Source organism: Furipterus horrens, unplaced genomic scaffold (assembly GCF_987537825.1).
Source record: "Furipterus horrens unplaced genomic scaffold, mFurHor1.1.pri manual_scaffold_5, whole genome shotgun sequence".
Taxonomy (NCBI): domain Eukaryota; kingdom Metazoa; phylum Chordata; class Mammalia; order Chiroptera; family Furipteridae; genus Furipterus; species Furipterus horrens.
This window is the reverse complement of record NW_028327175.1, coordinates 50,146,965-50,159,782: the sequence shown is the minus strand read 5'-3', so window position 1 is coordinate 50,159,782 and position 12,818 is coordinate 50,146,965. Positions and strand designations below refer to the sequence as shown.

At 37.5% G+C, this 12,818-nt stretch overlaps 1 protein-coding gene across 1 annotated transcript in view; it reads left to right on the top strand.

The window, feature by feature from the left end:
* Positions 1 to 12,818, top strand: part of DMGDH (dimethylglycine dehydrogenase) — a 58,618-nt gene that overhangs the window by 25,066 nt on the left and 20,734 nt on the right. Inside the window, exons 10-14 of the mRNA XM_090276410.1 lie at positions 299 to 464; positions 945 to 1,075; positions 2,360 to 2,577; positions 3,935 to 4,092; positions 6,349 to 6,408. Coding sequence (XP_090132536.1) covers positions 299 to 464; positions 945 to 1,075; positions 2,360 to 2,577; positions 3,935 to 4,092; positions 6,349 to 6,408 — 733 coding nt within the window. The remainder of the gene's footprint in view (positions 1 to 298; positions 465 to 944; positions 1,076 to 2,359; positions 2,578 to 3,934; positions 4,093 to 6,348; positions 6,409 to 12,818) is intronic.

Here is a 12,818-nt window from a genome sequence, read left to right as displayed (position 1 = left end):
AACCAGGTTGAAAACCACAGAGCTGGTTGACTTCTAAGCTATCTTCCAGATTTAGGAGTCCAAATCTCCTCTTATTTTCTAGTTAACAAATACTTTATTCACTATGAAGTAGGTCAAAGGGATATATGAGTAACTTTAAAAAATCAGATTCCAGTATATACATCTGATTTGCAGACCAGAGTTTTAGATTGTATTTTTTTTCCAAATGGGATTTACAAGATGAATGGGGTATATTAAAATATCCTTATTCTGTAATTTTCTTAAAATGACAGTTGTTTTATCATAAACTGTGTTTCAGGCCAAGTTTTCGCCGCACAAACTGGTTTGAGCCTGTGGGCTCTGAGTATCAACAGGTTATGCAAAGAGTAGGGGTGATTGACCTGTCACCATTTGGCAAGTTTAACATCAAAGGCCAAGATTCTATCAGATTGTTGGACCTTCTCTTTGCAAATGTCATTCCAAAGGTAAATAACCTTAAAATGGTACAAGGTCCAGGATTGCAGCCTGCTTAACTTTCTATCCTCTCATTGAAAACAAAACAAAACAAAACAAAACGAAAAACCCTATATGTTATTTTAGCTCACCTAATGATTTCTATATGAACACTAGAACTCTTCAATTGATCAAGAGTATTCTAGCTAATTTTTTAATTTAAATTTTGTTGAATGAGGTATTATCCAAGGACCCTATGACTTTGCTTAATTGCGTCAATGGAATTAAAATTGACTGAAGTATAATTTTTATGACAAATAATTGGAATGTAAACTAAGAACTTCAAAATTAATCTTGGGCTTAGGTTTACAAATAATTCATACAATTGATATAAGTGATAAGATTCAGCTATTTTTTATTGTTGACACCCACATTTTTATTTCCAGGTTGTTTCAAAAGGATACATAAGATTTTTGTTTCATCCTGAGATAATTTTACATTCTTTTGTGTAGGTGGGTTTTACAAATATAAGTCACATGTTAACACCAAAAGGTCGAGTCTATGCTGAGTTGACTGTTTCTCACCAATCTCCTGGGGAATTTCTATTAATAACTGGTTCTGGGTCAGAACTTCATGATCTTAGGTAAGTGTACATGTAGTGAGAAAATTTTGTATGGATTAAACATTGACTCAATCTTAAACTGAGTTTTTCTTTTACCATTAGTTGAAAGTATAGCTTTAATTCTTAAACCTTATTGTTTCAAATAAACTTCATGTCTTTATGGGAAATTATTTAAAGTGAGGGATCCTGTCCCTGCCCCCCTCCAACAGGTAATCCTTCTACAAGGTGCATTGATTCTAATATCAGCTCCCAATTATTAGGCATCATCAATGTGTCAGAACTCTTTTTTACATATTACCTTAATTAATTCTCTTAATAGATATAGTATTCCCATTTTCAGATGAGGAAACTGAAGTGTGGGTTAAAGGAACTTGCTGAAGCCTGTCTTTTTTATTCTGATGCTCACATTCAGTAAACTTCTCCTTTTCATCCTCTGTGCTCTCTGGCCAACAGCTGGATCCAAGTTGTTGACCTGCCAAGTCTATCCTTCACATAAACCTTTAGTCTACTATTTAGTCTACTGTAAAATCTGTAGTCTTCAATATAGTGTTCCGGAAACACTTGGAATATTTTTGTTTAATAAATGTCAGACGAAGAGTAAATAGAATTGCCATAAAAGTTGGGCAGGAGAAACCTTGACTCTGACAGATTCTCATTATAATTATAAAATGTTGCGAATTATATCCTCCAATCCAAGATGTATTGGGAGCCATTTTAGTAGCTTAGCTTTGTGAAAATCCAGATGATTATTTTATGGTAGACTTGTGTAGTTCTAGGGACAGCTCAATAAATTATAAACAAACTCTATAACTGGGTTCCGATAACTCATCAAGACAGAAATTGAAACTAGTCTTTAGAGTTTTTATATTTTCCTTGTGATTGTCGAAGTAATTCTGTCTGATGGCAGGCACATTATTAACTTTTGGTAGCATGAATGTGCCTTCTGTTTACAGGTATTAGAGAAAATTTGGGTTTAAACTAATTTTTGAAGATTGAGTCATTAGTTTAAAGGCAATAAGGCTGTCACTATTTAAAATAATTGTGTGGCAGAGCTCATTTGAACTGAAGGATCCTTCGGTACTGTGAAAAATTACCCCCAACTTATATAAGGGGGTAGTTTATAGAGAATCAGTTAACATCTCTGAGACTCGGTTTCTTCAAATTTGAAAATTAGGTGAGTATATGAAACAACACTGGGGACTTTCTGGTAATTCTAAACAACAAATATGTCTTCAGAGAAATAAGATGTTACCAACATGCATTATTCAAGCAAAATTTAACACAGTGTTTATGACTCAATTGCAGATGGATTGAAGAAAAAGCAGTCAAAGGTGGATACAATGTTGAAATTAAAAACATAACTGATGAGCTTGGAGTTCTTGGAGTTGCAGGGCCACATGCAAGAAAGGTCCTTCAGAAACTGACCTCTGAAGATCTTAGTGATGATGTTTTCAAGTTTCTTCAAACCAAGTCTTTAAAGGTTTCCAACATTCCTGTCACTGCTATTAGGATATCCTATACTGGTAAGAAGCAGAAAGTAACCTAGAGTAAGTCTCTCATATTTAAAAGAAGCTACCAAAAATGATCAAGCGCTCTCTCTCTCTCTCTCTCTCTCTCTCTCTCTCTCTCTCTCTCTCTCTCTCTCTCTCTCTCTCTCTCTCTCTCTCTCTCTTTCTCTCCTCATATAATTTTAGAGGAAGATTTCTCCTGCTCAACTTTTATGACAATTCTGCCTATTCACTTTTTAGTCTGAGAAAGTCATTCCACAGACTTTCAATTTTGCTATTTGCCTACCATTTGTAAGGGTAGATGGTAGAATGGGAAGATGACAGCTGCTGGAATAGTTGGTAGGTGTGATGCAATATTTAGGCCATCTGACTCTGTGAACATTCAGGATCGTCTCCCATAGACCATCTCCTATAGAGACCATACTGAATGTATCAAGCACCTCTCTTACAACATTCCTGCTATCAAGCTTTCTTTCTAGACTCTAAGTGCATTAGGGAAGTCTTCATAGAACCCCTAACCTTGCACATAGTAGGTATTCAAAACAGAGTTGAATCAATGCTCTTTAGCTCCCCATTAGTGCTCTGGGTTCACTTCTAACTTCCTCTAGACCTCCTTGTCCCTTCACAGAAGGAGTACTTGGTGCTCAAGCATTTGTTCAGTTATATGTTGCTCATGTTCTGGTGGTGTCTTGGAAAAATACATCACCACAAGCCCTCGACATTGGAGAACAAGGAGAACACGCAGTATAAAGGCCATAGCCTTTCCCTGGTGTCCATGTACCTCTTCCCTACCCCCTTCCCCTTGGCAAAATGGTGACCAGAACAAAACACACACAGAATAAAAAATAAGCAGACTGGACTGGGTTTCATTTCCTCTCTTTTTTGCCTACAGCTCTAGTGTTAAAGACATGACCAAGTGGGGAAAAAGAGGGGAGCAGAGAAATTAGAGACTATGAAGACCACAGTGCAGATCATTTGAATAAACATTAGTTGCCTATTTTCTTAAACCTTGTCATTAAGGGGCAACTGGATAAACTATGCCATGCTAATTACTCAACATTATGAAGCTGAGGTCAAGGGTGGACATTAACTCCTGCATTACAGTCTTCCTGTATCATTTAAAGAGGTGTCCTAGATATTGCCCTCTGTGTGAGAGACAGGACTGGGCACAAATGCATCTGTGATATGTCAGGTTTCTTTGCAGTGGGATTTTTGTTTGTTTGTTTTTAAATGAACCAGTCTTTTTAAAAACTCAGCAGTGTCTATGTTGCCCAAGTGAAATGTCTCCATTCATTTATGTGTTTTAACTAATGCATGTTAAAACTAGTGACCACTGTTCTTATCTGATGCCGCACTTGTGGGTTTATTTTAGGTGAGCTGGGCTGGGAGCTGTACCACAGACGAGAAGATTCTGCGGCTCTGTATGACCTCATCATGGATGCAGGCCAGGCAGAGGGAATTGGCAATTTTGGAACATATGCCATGAATGCCTTAAGACTGGAGAAAGCATTCAGAGCCTGGGGGTCAGAGGTTTGAAATGCTAGCATCTTCATTAACATTTTGTTTATTGCATTTCATTTTTAGATAATGGCTAGTTATTTTTTCTTCCATTCTTTATTTTTAATAAAGGCTAGTTTTAACTGCTTTAGCATTGGTTCTGAAAATTATGTATTATTAGATAACTTTCTTTAATTAAGAGAAGAGGTTTTTCTTTTCAACTTCTCAGTGGAATGTTCAGTGGAGTTATGACATAATGTTTATTCTGCCTAATTCCTCCTCTTGACAGAGCCCTGGACATCCACCTCTGGCTATGTGTGGAGCTGGGGCTGCTCTGAGGGAGCTTGCCTCCCCCACAAAGCTGGAGGACCTCCTTTCAAATCTTCTTCCTCCCTCATTTTGCCCATTCTCATTTTCTTCTTATTGTGTTCGTTTGGGGAAAATAACAACAGAAGGCGTCTTTCCAAGGCGCACAGTTGATGGTCTAGGTTGTGTTTTCTAGCCTACTTCTACCATTAGTAATGGGAACCAAGGATTCCTATTTGTATAGTTACATACTATTTTCATATACATGATTTCACTTACCTTTTCAACTCTTCCGATTATTGGTGATTCTTGGGCAAGGGGTTGGGAATCACAGTACCTACATTAACCCCATTTTGCACACAGTCACAGTAAGGAACAGTAAACAATTTGGTCCAGGTTATATGAAGAGGCCAAACAATAGTTCAAACTCTGTTCTCCTATTTTATCTCCAATATAGCAGGCTATCTCTGGGCCCCTTCATTTGTTCAGATTCCTTGTTTGTTTGTTTTTTAAGAGGACATTGAGGTTTTAGGCTTGAGAGGTGAAATGAGTAATAGTGGTAAAGGATGGATTCAGAGTGGGGTCTCAGGTTTGAATTTATCCTCCACCACATATGTGACTTTCACTCTCTAAAGCCTCTGCTTACTTTCCTATAAAATAGAGACAATCTTTTTCCTGCAGAGCTATAGATATTAGTCTACAAAATGCCTAGTAAATAATAGGATGAATTTAGTGGAGAATAAAGGAGGTTTGAAAGCACAGGCAGGGCTCCTTGAGCATTTAAACTATAGGCAGAAGCAAGTGGGCTTTGAAATAGAGGGGGCAGCCTCCTGGCACTACTGTAAGAGCAAGGGCCCTGGGGCAGGTTGTCATTTTGCAGGAGAGATGCTCTGTTAAGGAATTCCCAGCCTTCAACGTGGGCCTTAGATGAGGTTGCAGCAGGGAGAGAAACAGAGGACAGCTCTATCCCCACACTGCTCCCCAAGGAATGAAGCAGCAGAAGCAGCCTTTGGTGTTAGGCATTTCTCCATCCTTCTGCTTTTTTATTTCTCTCGTGCCTCCTCGCAGGGAGCCATCCTCTGGGAGCCATCCTCTTTAAGAGCTTTTCCCATCCCAGGTCCCTGGGTTTCCCAACAGTGCCAGCACGCCCCCTAGTGTTAGTAGAGCAATTAATCTTCTGGGCTTTGTGTAATTTTTTTTCCCAGATAAATTCTGAAACCTTGAGCAGATACAAATTAATGTTAGAGTTGCTCAAATTAATTAGAAAATATAAGGCTAAATTTTACATTATGTGGAATAAGTTTATATCACTCTTCTGGTTAGTGCTGTGTTGTCTTTTTAAAAAGAGTTTGGCTACACTATTGGGTTTAGACAAGTTCTCTTGGAGCAAAAGACACCAATAACAACAAAACAAACAAAAGCCATTGACTTCAGGTCTAATCTCAAGTAGTGGCTTTAGTTCTGACCTGAAGTATATTTTAATAACTCACCTGTATTTGAAAAGATTGAGATTCAGCCTCTATTTTTTCATTTTCTCTTTTTCTGAACTCTGTAGAAGTCATTTTCTTACCATTTGTTTCCTCCTCTACTTCTGCTGATTCCTGGCTAATTGTAAGATAAATACATTACTTCATAACATTTCAAAACCTAATTGCACAAAATTATTATGTAAAAACATATGAAAGTCTGGTTTCTGGAAGGAACATCATATTGTGGTATCCCCCAGATATTTATTATAGTAAAAGTCATGGAAACAAACTGTGAATTTTAGTTTCTAGTTTGCTATTGAAATAATAACTAAAAGGGTACATTTGAATTTTAGATTTAAAAAATCACTTTAAAGACCAATGCACAATTTTCTCTTTTCAGTCTGTATTCAAAATAAAAAAAAATATTATCTTTCCTTAAAAACAAAACAAAACATGAAAGTTACTGAAACGATTTGCACTCATCTAAGATTTAAAATCTGTGCTTCCCTTTTAGATGAACTGTGATACAAATCCCTTGGAAGCTGGACTGGAATATTTTGTAAAGATAAATAAGGTATGTTTACATTCCAAAGTGTACTTGAAGTAAATCTTAAAATTATTCTGTTTCATGACAGAGCCTTGCTTTAAAATTCAACTGTGTGATTATAGGACAAATGAGTTGAACAGAAATTCTAATCATTGCTCAAGTGCTTCATGTTAAGCTTTGCCAAAATATGCTAACAGTTCAACCTTTTGCAGTGTGCCTGTAGCAGTAATATAGCTGAATCCAGCAGCTTTAAAGACAAAATCTACATTCTGAGATAAAAATGAGTAAGGATAAGATGTCGCCAGACACTCTTGTAAAACCTGGTGACTTGTGAAGCTGCATATCAGCTAGTCAGACATACGGCATTAATTGACTCTCCCTGGGTGCTCACAGCACAGAGCAGCCTGGCCTCAGCAGATCATCCATCTGCTTATTAAGAATCTCTGTATGTAAGTGCAATATCTGAGTATAAGCAAATGACACTTTTCAAATGTGCTCAGCATAAAATAGGTATTTACTGAGAAGCCAGTACAGACCCAGACAATCATAACTGATACTAACTTTCTGAAGGGAACTCCTACATCAGTGGTTTTCAAAGTGCATTCTCAGCCAAACACAACAGCATCATCTGGGACCTTGTTAGAAATGCAATTTCTCAGGTTCTACCCCAGAGCTATTAAATCAGAATCTCTGGGGGCCAGGCCAAGAAATCTGCTTTACCAAGCTTGCAGGGGATTCTGATGCACCTAAAGTGTGAGACGCACCACACTACATAATTACTGTGGAAAAGCATATTATGGGGCCAATTTCTCACAGCTTAGCTTATCTATACAAGCCCATAAATAAATAAATATATATATGAGCTTATCTCATTGCTAGAGACTGAATGTTATATCCATCCAAAATTAATGTGTTGAGGCCGTTAAACCCATAACATGATGCTATTTGGAGGTGGGGCCATTGTGAGGTAATTAGGTTCAGATGAGATCATGAGGAGGGACCTCCATGTTGGAATTCATGTTCTTATGAGAAGAGGAAGAGAGACCAGAAGCTTGCTCTCTGTACATGTAAGGACACAGCGAGAAGGTGGTCATCTGCAAGCCAGGAAGAGGACACTCACAGGGCACTGAATGGGCCGGCACCTTGCTCTTGGACTTGCTAGACTCCAGAACTGTGAGAAATAAGTTCCTGTTGTTTAAGCCACCCAGCCTGTGGTACTTTGTTAGAGCAGCTCCCGCTGACTCAGACACCCATCGAGCAGTGTCTTGGCTACTATGAAAGAACTGGGTAGAGTCGAGGCTAGGCTGTAGGTTAGAACAGCATCTGTTGCTGTTTAGGACACTGTGAGAGTTCCAAAAACAAACTGTCTTGCTGTAGGTGCTAATAAGCTAAAGTGAAGGCCGTTTTCCCATCCTATGGAAACATGTGAGCACATGCATATGAGTCAGGCTGAGGAAACTTTTTTAATGCCTTTGCATCAGTTCCCTAATTCTGAGCTAAGATAGTAACATAAACATGGGTATTTACAGTAGTAGATATTAGGAAAAAGAGCCTTCTCCTTAAGGGTTTTAAAGGGAGTATCTTTCTGTGCATATTCCCCGTGACTTTTATTTTTATGATGTACCATCTGCCTCCAGACCAGAGGAAGCAGGTGCTTGCAATTCAAGCAGCCCGTAGCAGCAGCCTGCTCCTTCTGATAACAGAAGTCTTAGTTTAGCTGTTTAAAATAAGGACAAAGATGGCCTGGCTCTTGAAAGCACTAAAGTTCTGTGGTTGGTCACCAATAGGTAAATAGATAACTGTCTCTTTTGCTTCAGTGTTTGTGTATTATTGTTTGGGAATAAAGCACAAATAAATTATCTCTTTGTATTGGAAATTGATTTTAAAATTCCCTTTATGGTTATCAGCAGGTGTGGAGTGTGTATTTAGTAGTTCCTCTAAATTATTTCAATAACCAAAACTCAGCTCAGAATTAAGTTGGTTGTTTAACAGATAATGATTTTGATTTGTGGTGTGTTTTCATGATTTCCAAATTGTTGCTTCTCATTCTGGTGTCACAAAGTTAATTTCTAATGTTTTCATTGGGTGAAAGTCCATGTAGCACAAGCATCTGGACCAGCCTGAGCCAGTGTTTTCCAATTATATTGACCCACGTGGTTAGTGGGTGCCAACCTGGCCATAGTGATGTTTGCTCATTTCCAAAGCAGGTGAATAGGTTGGATCCTACAGTCATACCAGGTTTTATTACTCTGCTTTGTTGCTCTTCACAGATATTGTGCTGTTGATAGTGGTTTATTTACTTATTTATTTATTTAGACCAATTGAAGGCAAGGCCTCAATACCTGAGTATTGCAATAAAGCGAGCTGTAACCTCTCTGCTGATAGAGAGCTTTGCCTTCAATTGGTAAAAAAACATGACACCTGTGAAGTGCAATAAAGTGAACAGCAATAAAACCAGGTATGCCTCTATGTAGAATTCCCTACTTGGCCCTTAAGCATTTACACATGATTGTATAAGCCATAAATGAAAAAAAATAACATGGGGATGCAATGGTGTCATAGCTAGGAGGGTCCCTGGAGACCACTCAGTACCGCCTCCTCATATGAGTGCGAGGAAACCAAAGCACAGAGAGAGAGACAGAGAAGCAGAGACCTGGGTGCAGTCAGTAGGGTCAGCCCAGGCTGAGCTCTGGCCTCACTGTGGTGCTTTCTGACCCATCCCTTTCCCCAATGAGGCTCTTTCCCATAACAAGCTTATCCGTCTTGAATAACTGTCCAGGAATTCCTTTTTCTGGATACAGAATTTACATGAACTCAACTTAATGCATCGATACCTCCCATGGTCATGTTTTTGTTATAACAAATTCTGTGTTTTATGGTAGGATCAGAATAGCTGCTTTGCCCATTTAATAAAGAAAATTATAATAGGTGAGTGAGGAGATGGACCATTATGCTCTATTAGGATGAACTGAGTTCTTGTGAAACTGGTACAAAAGCAGGGAAAAGAAAAATGGAATATTGGAGGAATTTTGGATGGCAGAGGAAGATGGTGTGATGGCACTTGCCTTGCTTAATACTTAGAGTTGTTTGAGCTTCGGTTCCCTGGTGGCATTACAATTCATCCATCTAGTCAACATTTATTAAGTTTCGTTTACTAAACACCTTGCTACACCACAGGTCTAAAAGATAAAGATAGAACTCCTGGTGGCTCTCAGATCCCATGGAACTTGAAACAGATGGTATTTCAGGAACTAAAACTGTAGGAAACATTCTTAACATTAATTATGAAAATACCGTCCATACGAGAAGGGCTGTTTAGTAGAACAGAACAGTGCCATCTTGTGGAGAGTGAGCGCAGGGCCTGGAGAGGAAGCGTTACCCACAACTGCGACGCAGGTAAAAATAGTTGAATCTTGTGTATATTTTTACATTTCCTCAGCCAGAACCCCTTTATCTGAAACAACTGATATCACTATTCTTACTCGTATTAGAATTCTTCTAAAGGAAGTTACTTTTGGGGAAAAAAGTGGCATTTTTTAGAAGTTGGAAATGAAAGAAATGTACTAATCAAGGGCAGAAGAAAAATTAGCTGCCTTAAAATGGAATCATGTGTATTCTTGGAATTTTTCTCTTGGAATTACTGAATATCTGTGCATTTCCAGAGAATCTTGGCCAAGATTCAGAGAATCAAGTACTAAGTGTAATGTGTTTAAGCAGATCAGAATAATTTTTTTCTGTAAGGTTCCCCATCACTTTCTTTCTCTCCCTCTCTTTTATTGACTTGGGCTTCTAACCGGTAGAAATGAAATAAAATGTAATATATAGTAATCACAAATTAGAAATCAACATTGATTCTAGAAAATATAGGCTCGCTCTCTAAGGAAAAATTATTTCAAGCATAGCTATTCAGGGAGAAAAAAACAGGACAGCAGCAAAGAGCTTATTAGCAAACCTACAACATCCTAAGTATTCAATAAATAATATTAGCAGTTTTAGAACATCAAAGTAGAATAGGTCATTGTTGATAGACAACAAGTTAGAAAGGAATTTCTAATATGCTTCCCAACTCTGTCGGGAAGATTTTAGGTAAGCAGTAGTAGGAATTGAAAAAGCAGAAAATTTTCAGTGACTCTCAGTCTTGGCTGCATGTTAGAACCATCCGGAGTGTGATTCTTTTAAGTCATATAGTGCTTTTTTTTATTTTTTCTATTTGCAAACAATATTTTTTACCATGCTCCCCCAGGAAATGACATTATATTATAGTAATATTTCGAAGAAGCTACCAGCGTTCCACACACTATGTTCAGCAGTGTATTCTTCTATTTATTTATATATTTTTAATTTATTTAATTTGCTTAATCCTTTCACTCTTTGCATCTAGCCCCCAACAGCCCTCCCCTCTGAGAGTGGTCAGTCTGTTCTCTGCATCTATGAGTCTTATTCTATTTTGTTTGTTAGTTTATTTTGTTCATTAGATTCCACATATGAATGAAATTATATAGTACTTGTCTTTTTCTGACTGGCTTATTTCACTTAGCAAAGTACTCTCCAGGTCCATCTGTGCTGTTGTAAAGGGTAAGGTTTCATTCTTTTTTATGGCCAAATAGTATTTCATTGTGTAAATGTACCACAGCTTTTTTATCCACTCATCTACTGACGGGCACTTAGGCTGCTTCCAAATCTTGGCTCTTGTGAATAACACTGCAATGAACATGGGGATGTATATGTTCTTTCAAATCAGTATTTCAGGTTTCTTCAGATACATTTCCAGAAGTGGAATTGCTAGGTTTTAAGGCACTTCCATTTTTTAGTTTTTTGACGAAACCCCATACTACTTTTTACAGTGGCTGCACCAATCTGCATTCCCAACAAAAGTGCACTAGGGTTCCCTTTTCTCCACATTCTTGCCAGCACTTGTTTGTTGATTTATTGATGGTAGCCATTCTGACAGGTGTGAAGTGACATCTCCTTGTGGTTTTAACTTGCATTTCTCTGATGATTAGTGACATTGAGCATCTTTTCATATGTCTATTGGCCATCTGTATGTCCTCTCTGGAGAAGTGTCTATTTAGGTCATTTGCTCATTTTTTAATTGGAGTGTTTCTTTTTTTTTTTTTTTTTTTGAGTTGTGTAAGTTCTTTATAAATTTTGGATATTAACCCCTTATCAGTTGTCTCATTGATGAATATCTTCCCCCATTCAGTGGGCTGTCTTTTCACTTTGTTGATGATTTCCTTTGCTGTGCAAAACTTTTTATTTAAATGTAGCCCCATTTTTTTCCTTTTCTTTCCCTTGTCTGAGGCAATATATCAGAAAAAATACTGCTATGAGAAATGTCTGAGGTTTTACTGCCTATGTGTTTTCTAGTTTTATGGTTTTGAGTTTTACTTCTAAGTCTTTAATACATTTTGAGTTTATTCTTGTGTATGGTGTAAGTAGATGGTCTAGCTTCATTTTTCTTTTGCATGTATCTATCCAATTTTCCCAACACCTTTTAATGAATAGGTTATCTTTACTCTATTATATGTTCTTGCATCTTTTGTCAAATATTATTTGACCATAAAGACATTGCTTTATTTCTCGGCTATCTATTCTGTTCCATTGATCTATATGTTTGTTTTTATGCCAGTATCATGATCTTTTAATTACTGTGGCCTTTTAGTATAGTTGATATCAGGTAGCATGATTCTTCCAACTTTGTTCTTCTTTCTCAAGATTGCTGTGGCTATTTGGGGTCTTTGTGGTTCTGTATAAATTTTTGGAATATTTGTTCCAGTTCTGTGAAATACGCCATCAGTGTCTTAATAATAGGAATTGTGTTGAATCTGTAGATTGCTTTAGGTAGTATGAACATTTTTTTGAATTTTTATTTATTTACTTTTAGAGAGAGGGGAAGTGAGGGAGAAACAGAAGGAGAGAAACATCAATGTTAAAGAGAAACATCAATTGGTTGCCTCTAGTATATGCCCTGTCTGGGGACTGAACCCACAACCTAGGCATGTGCCTTGACTGATAATCAAACTGGCGACCTTTCCCTTTGCAGGAGGACATCCAACCAACTGAACCACACTGGTCAGGGCAGTATGAACATTTTAATGATGTTAATTCTTTTTATCCATAAACACAGTATGTTTTCATGTATTTGTATCTTCTTCAACTTCTTCCTATGATGCTTTAAAAAATCCTGAGGTTCAGGCCACATACCAGATCAATTTAAAAGGAATCTTGGGCAAGAACTCAGACATCAGTTATTTTTTTTTTAATTCCCCAAATGATTCCAGAAAAGATTGAGAATGATTGTTTTAAATCAATGATTTTTCAACTGGCTGAACTTTTCTGTCTTGGAGAACTTTAAAAAAATTACTGATGCTGTGCCCCCAGTTGTTCTCAAAGTGTGGTTCACAGACTAGTCCCATCAATGCTACCGTGGGATCTGG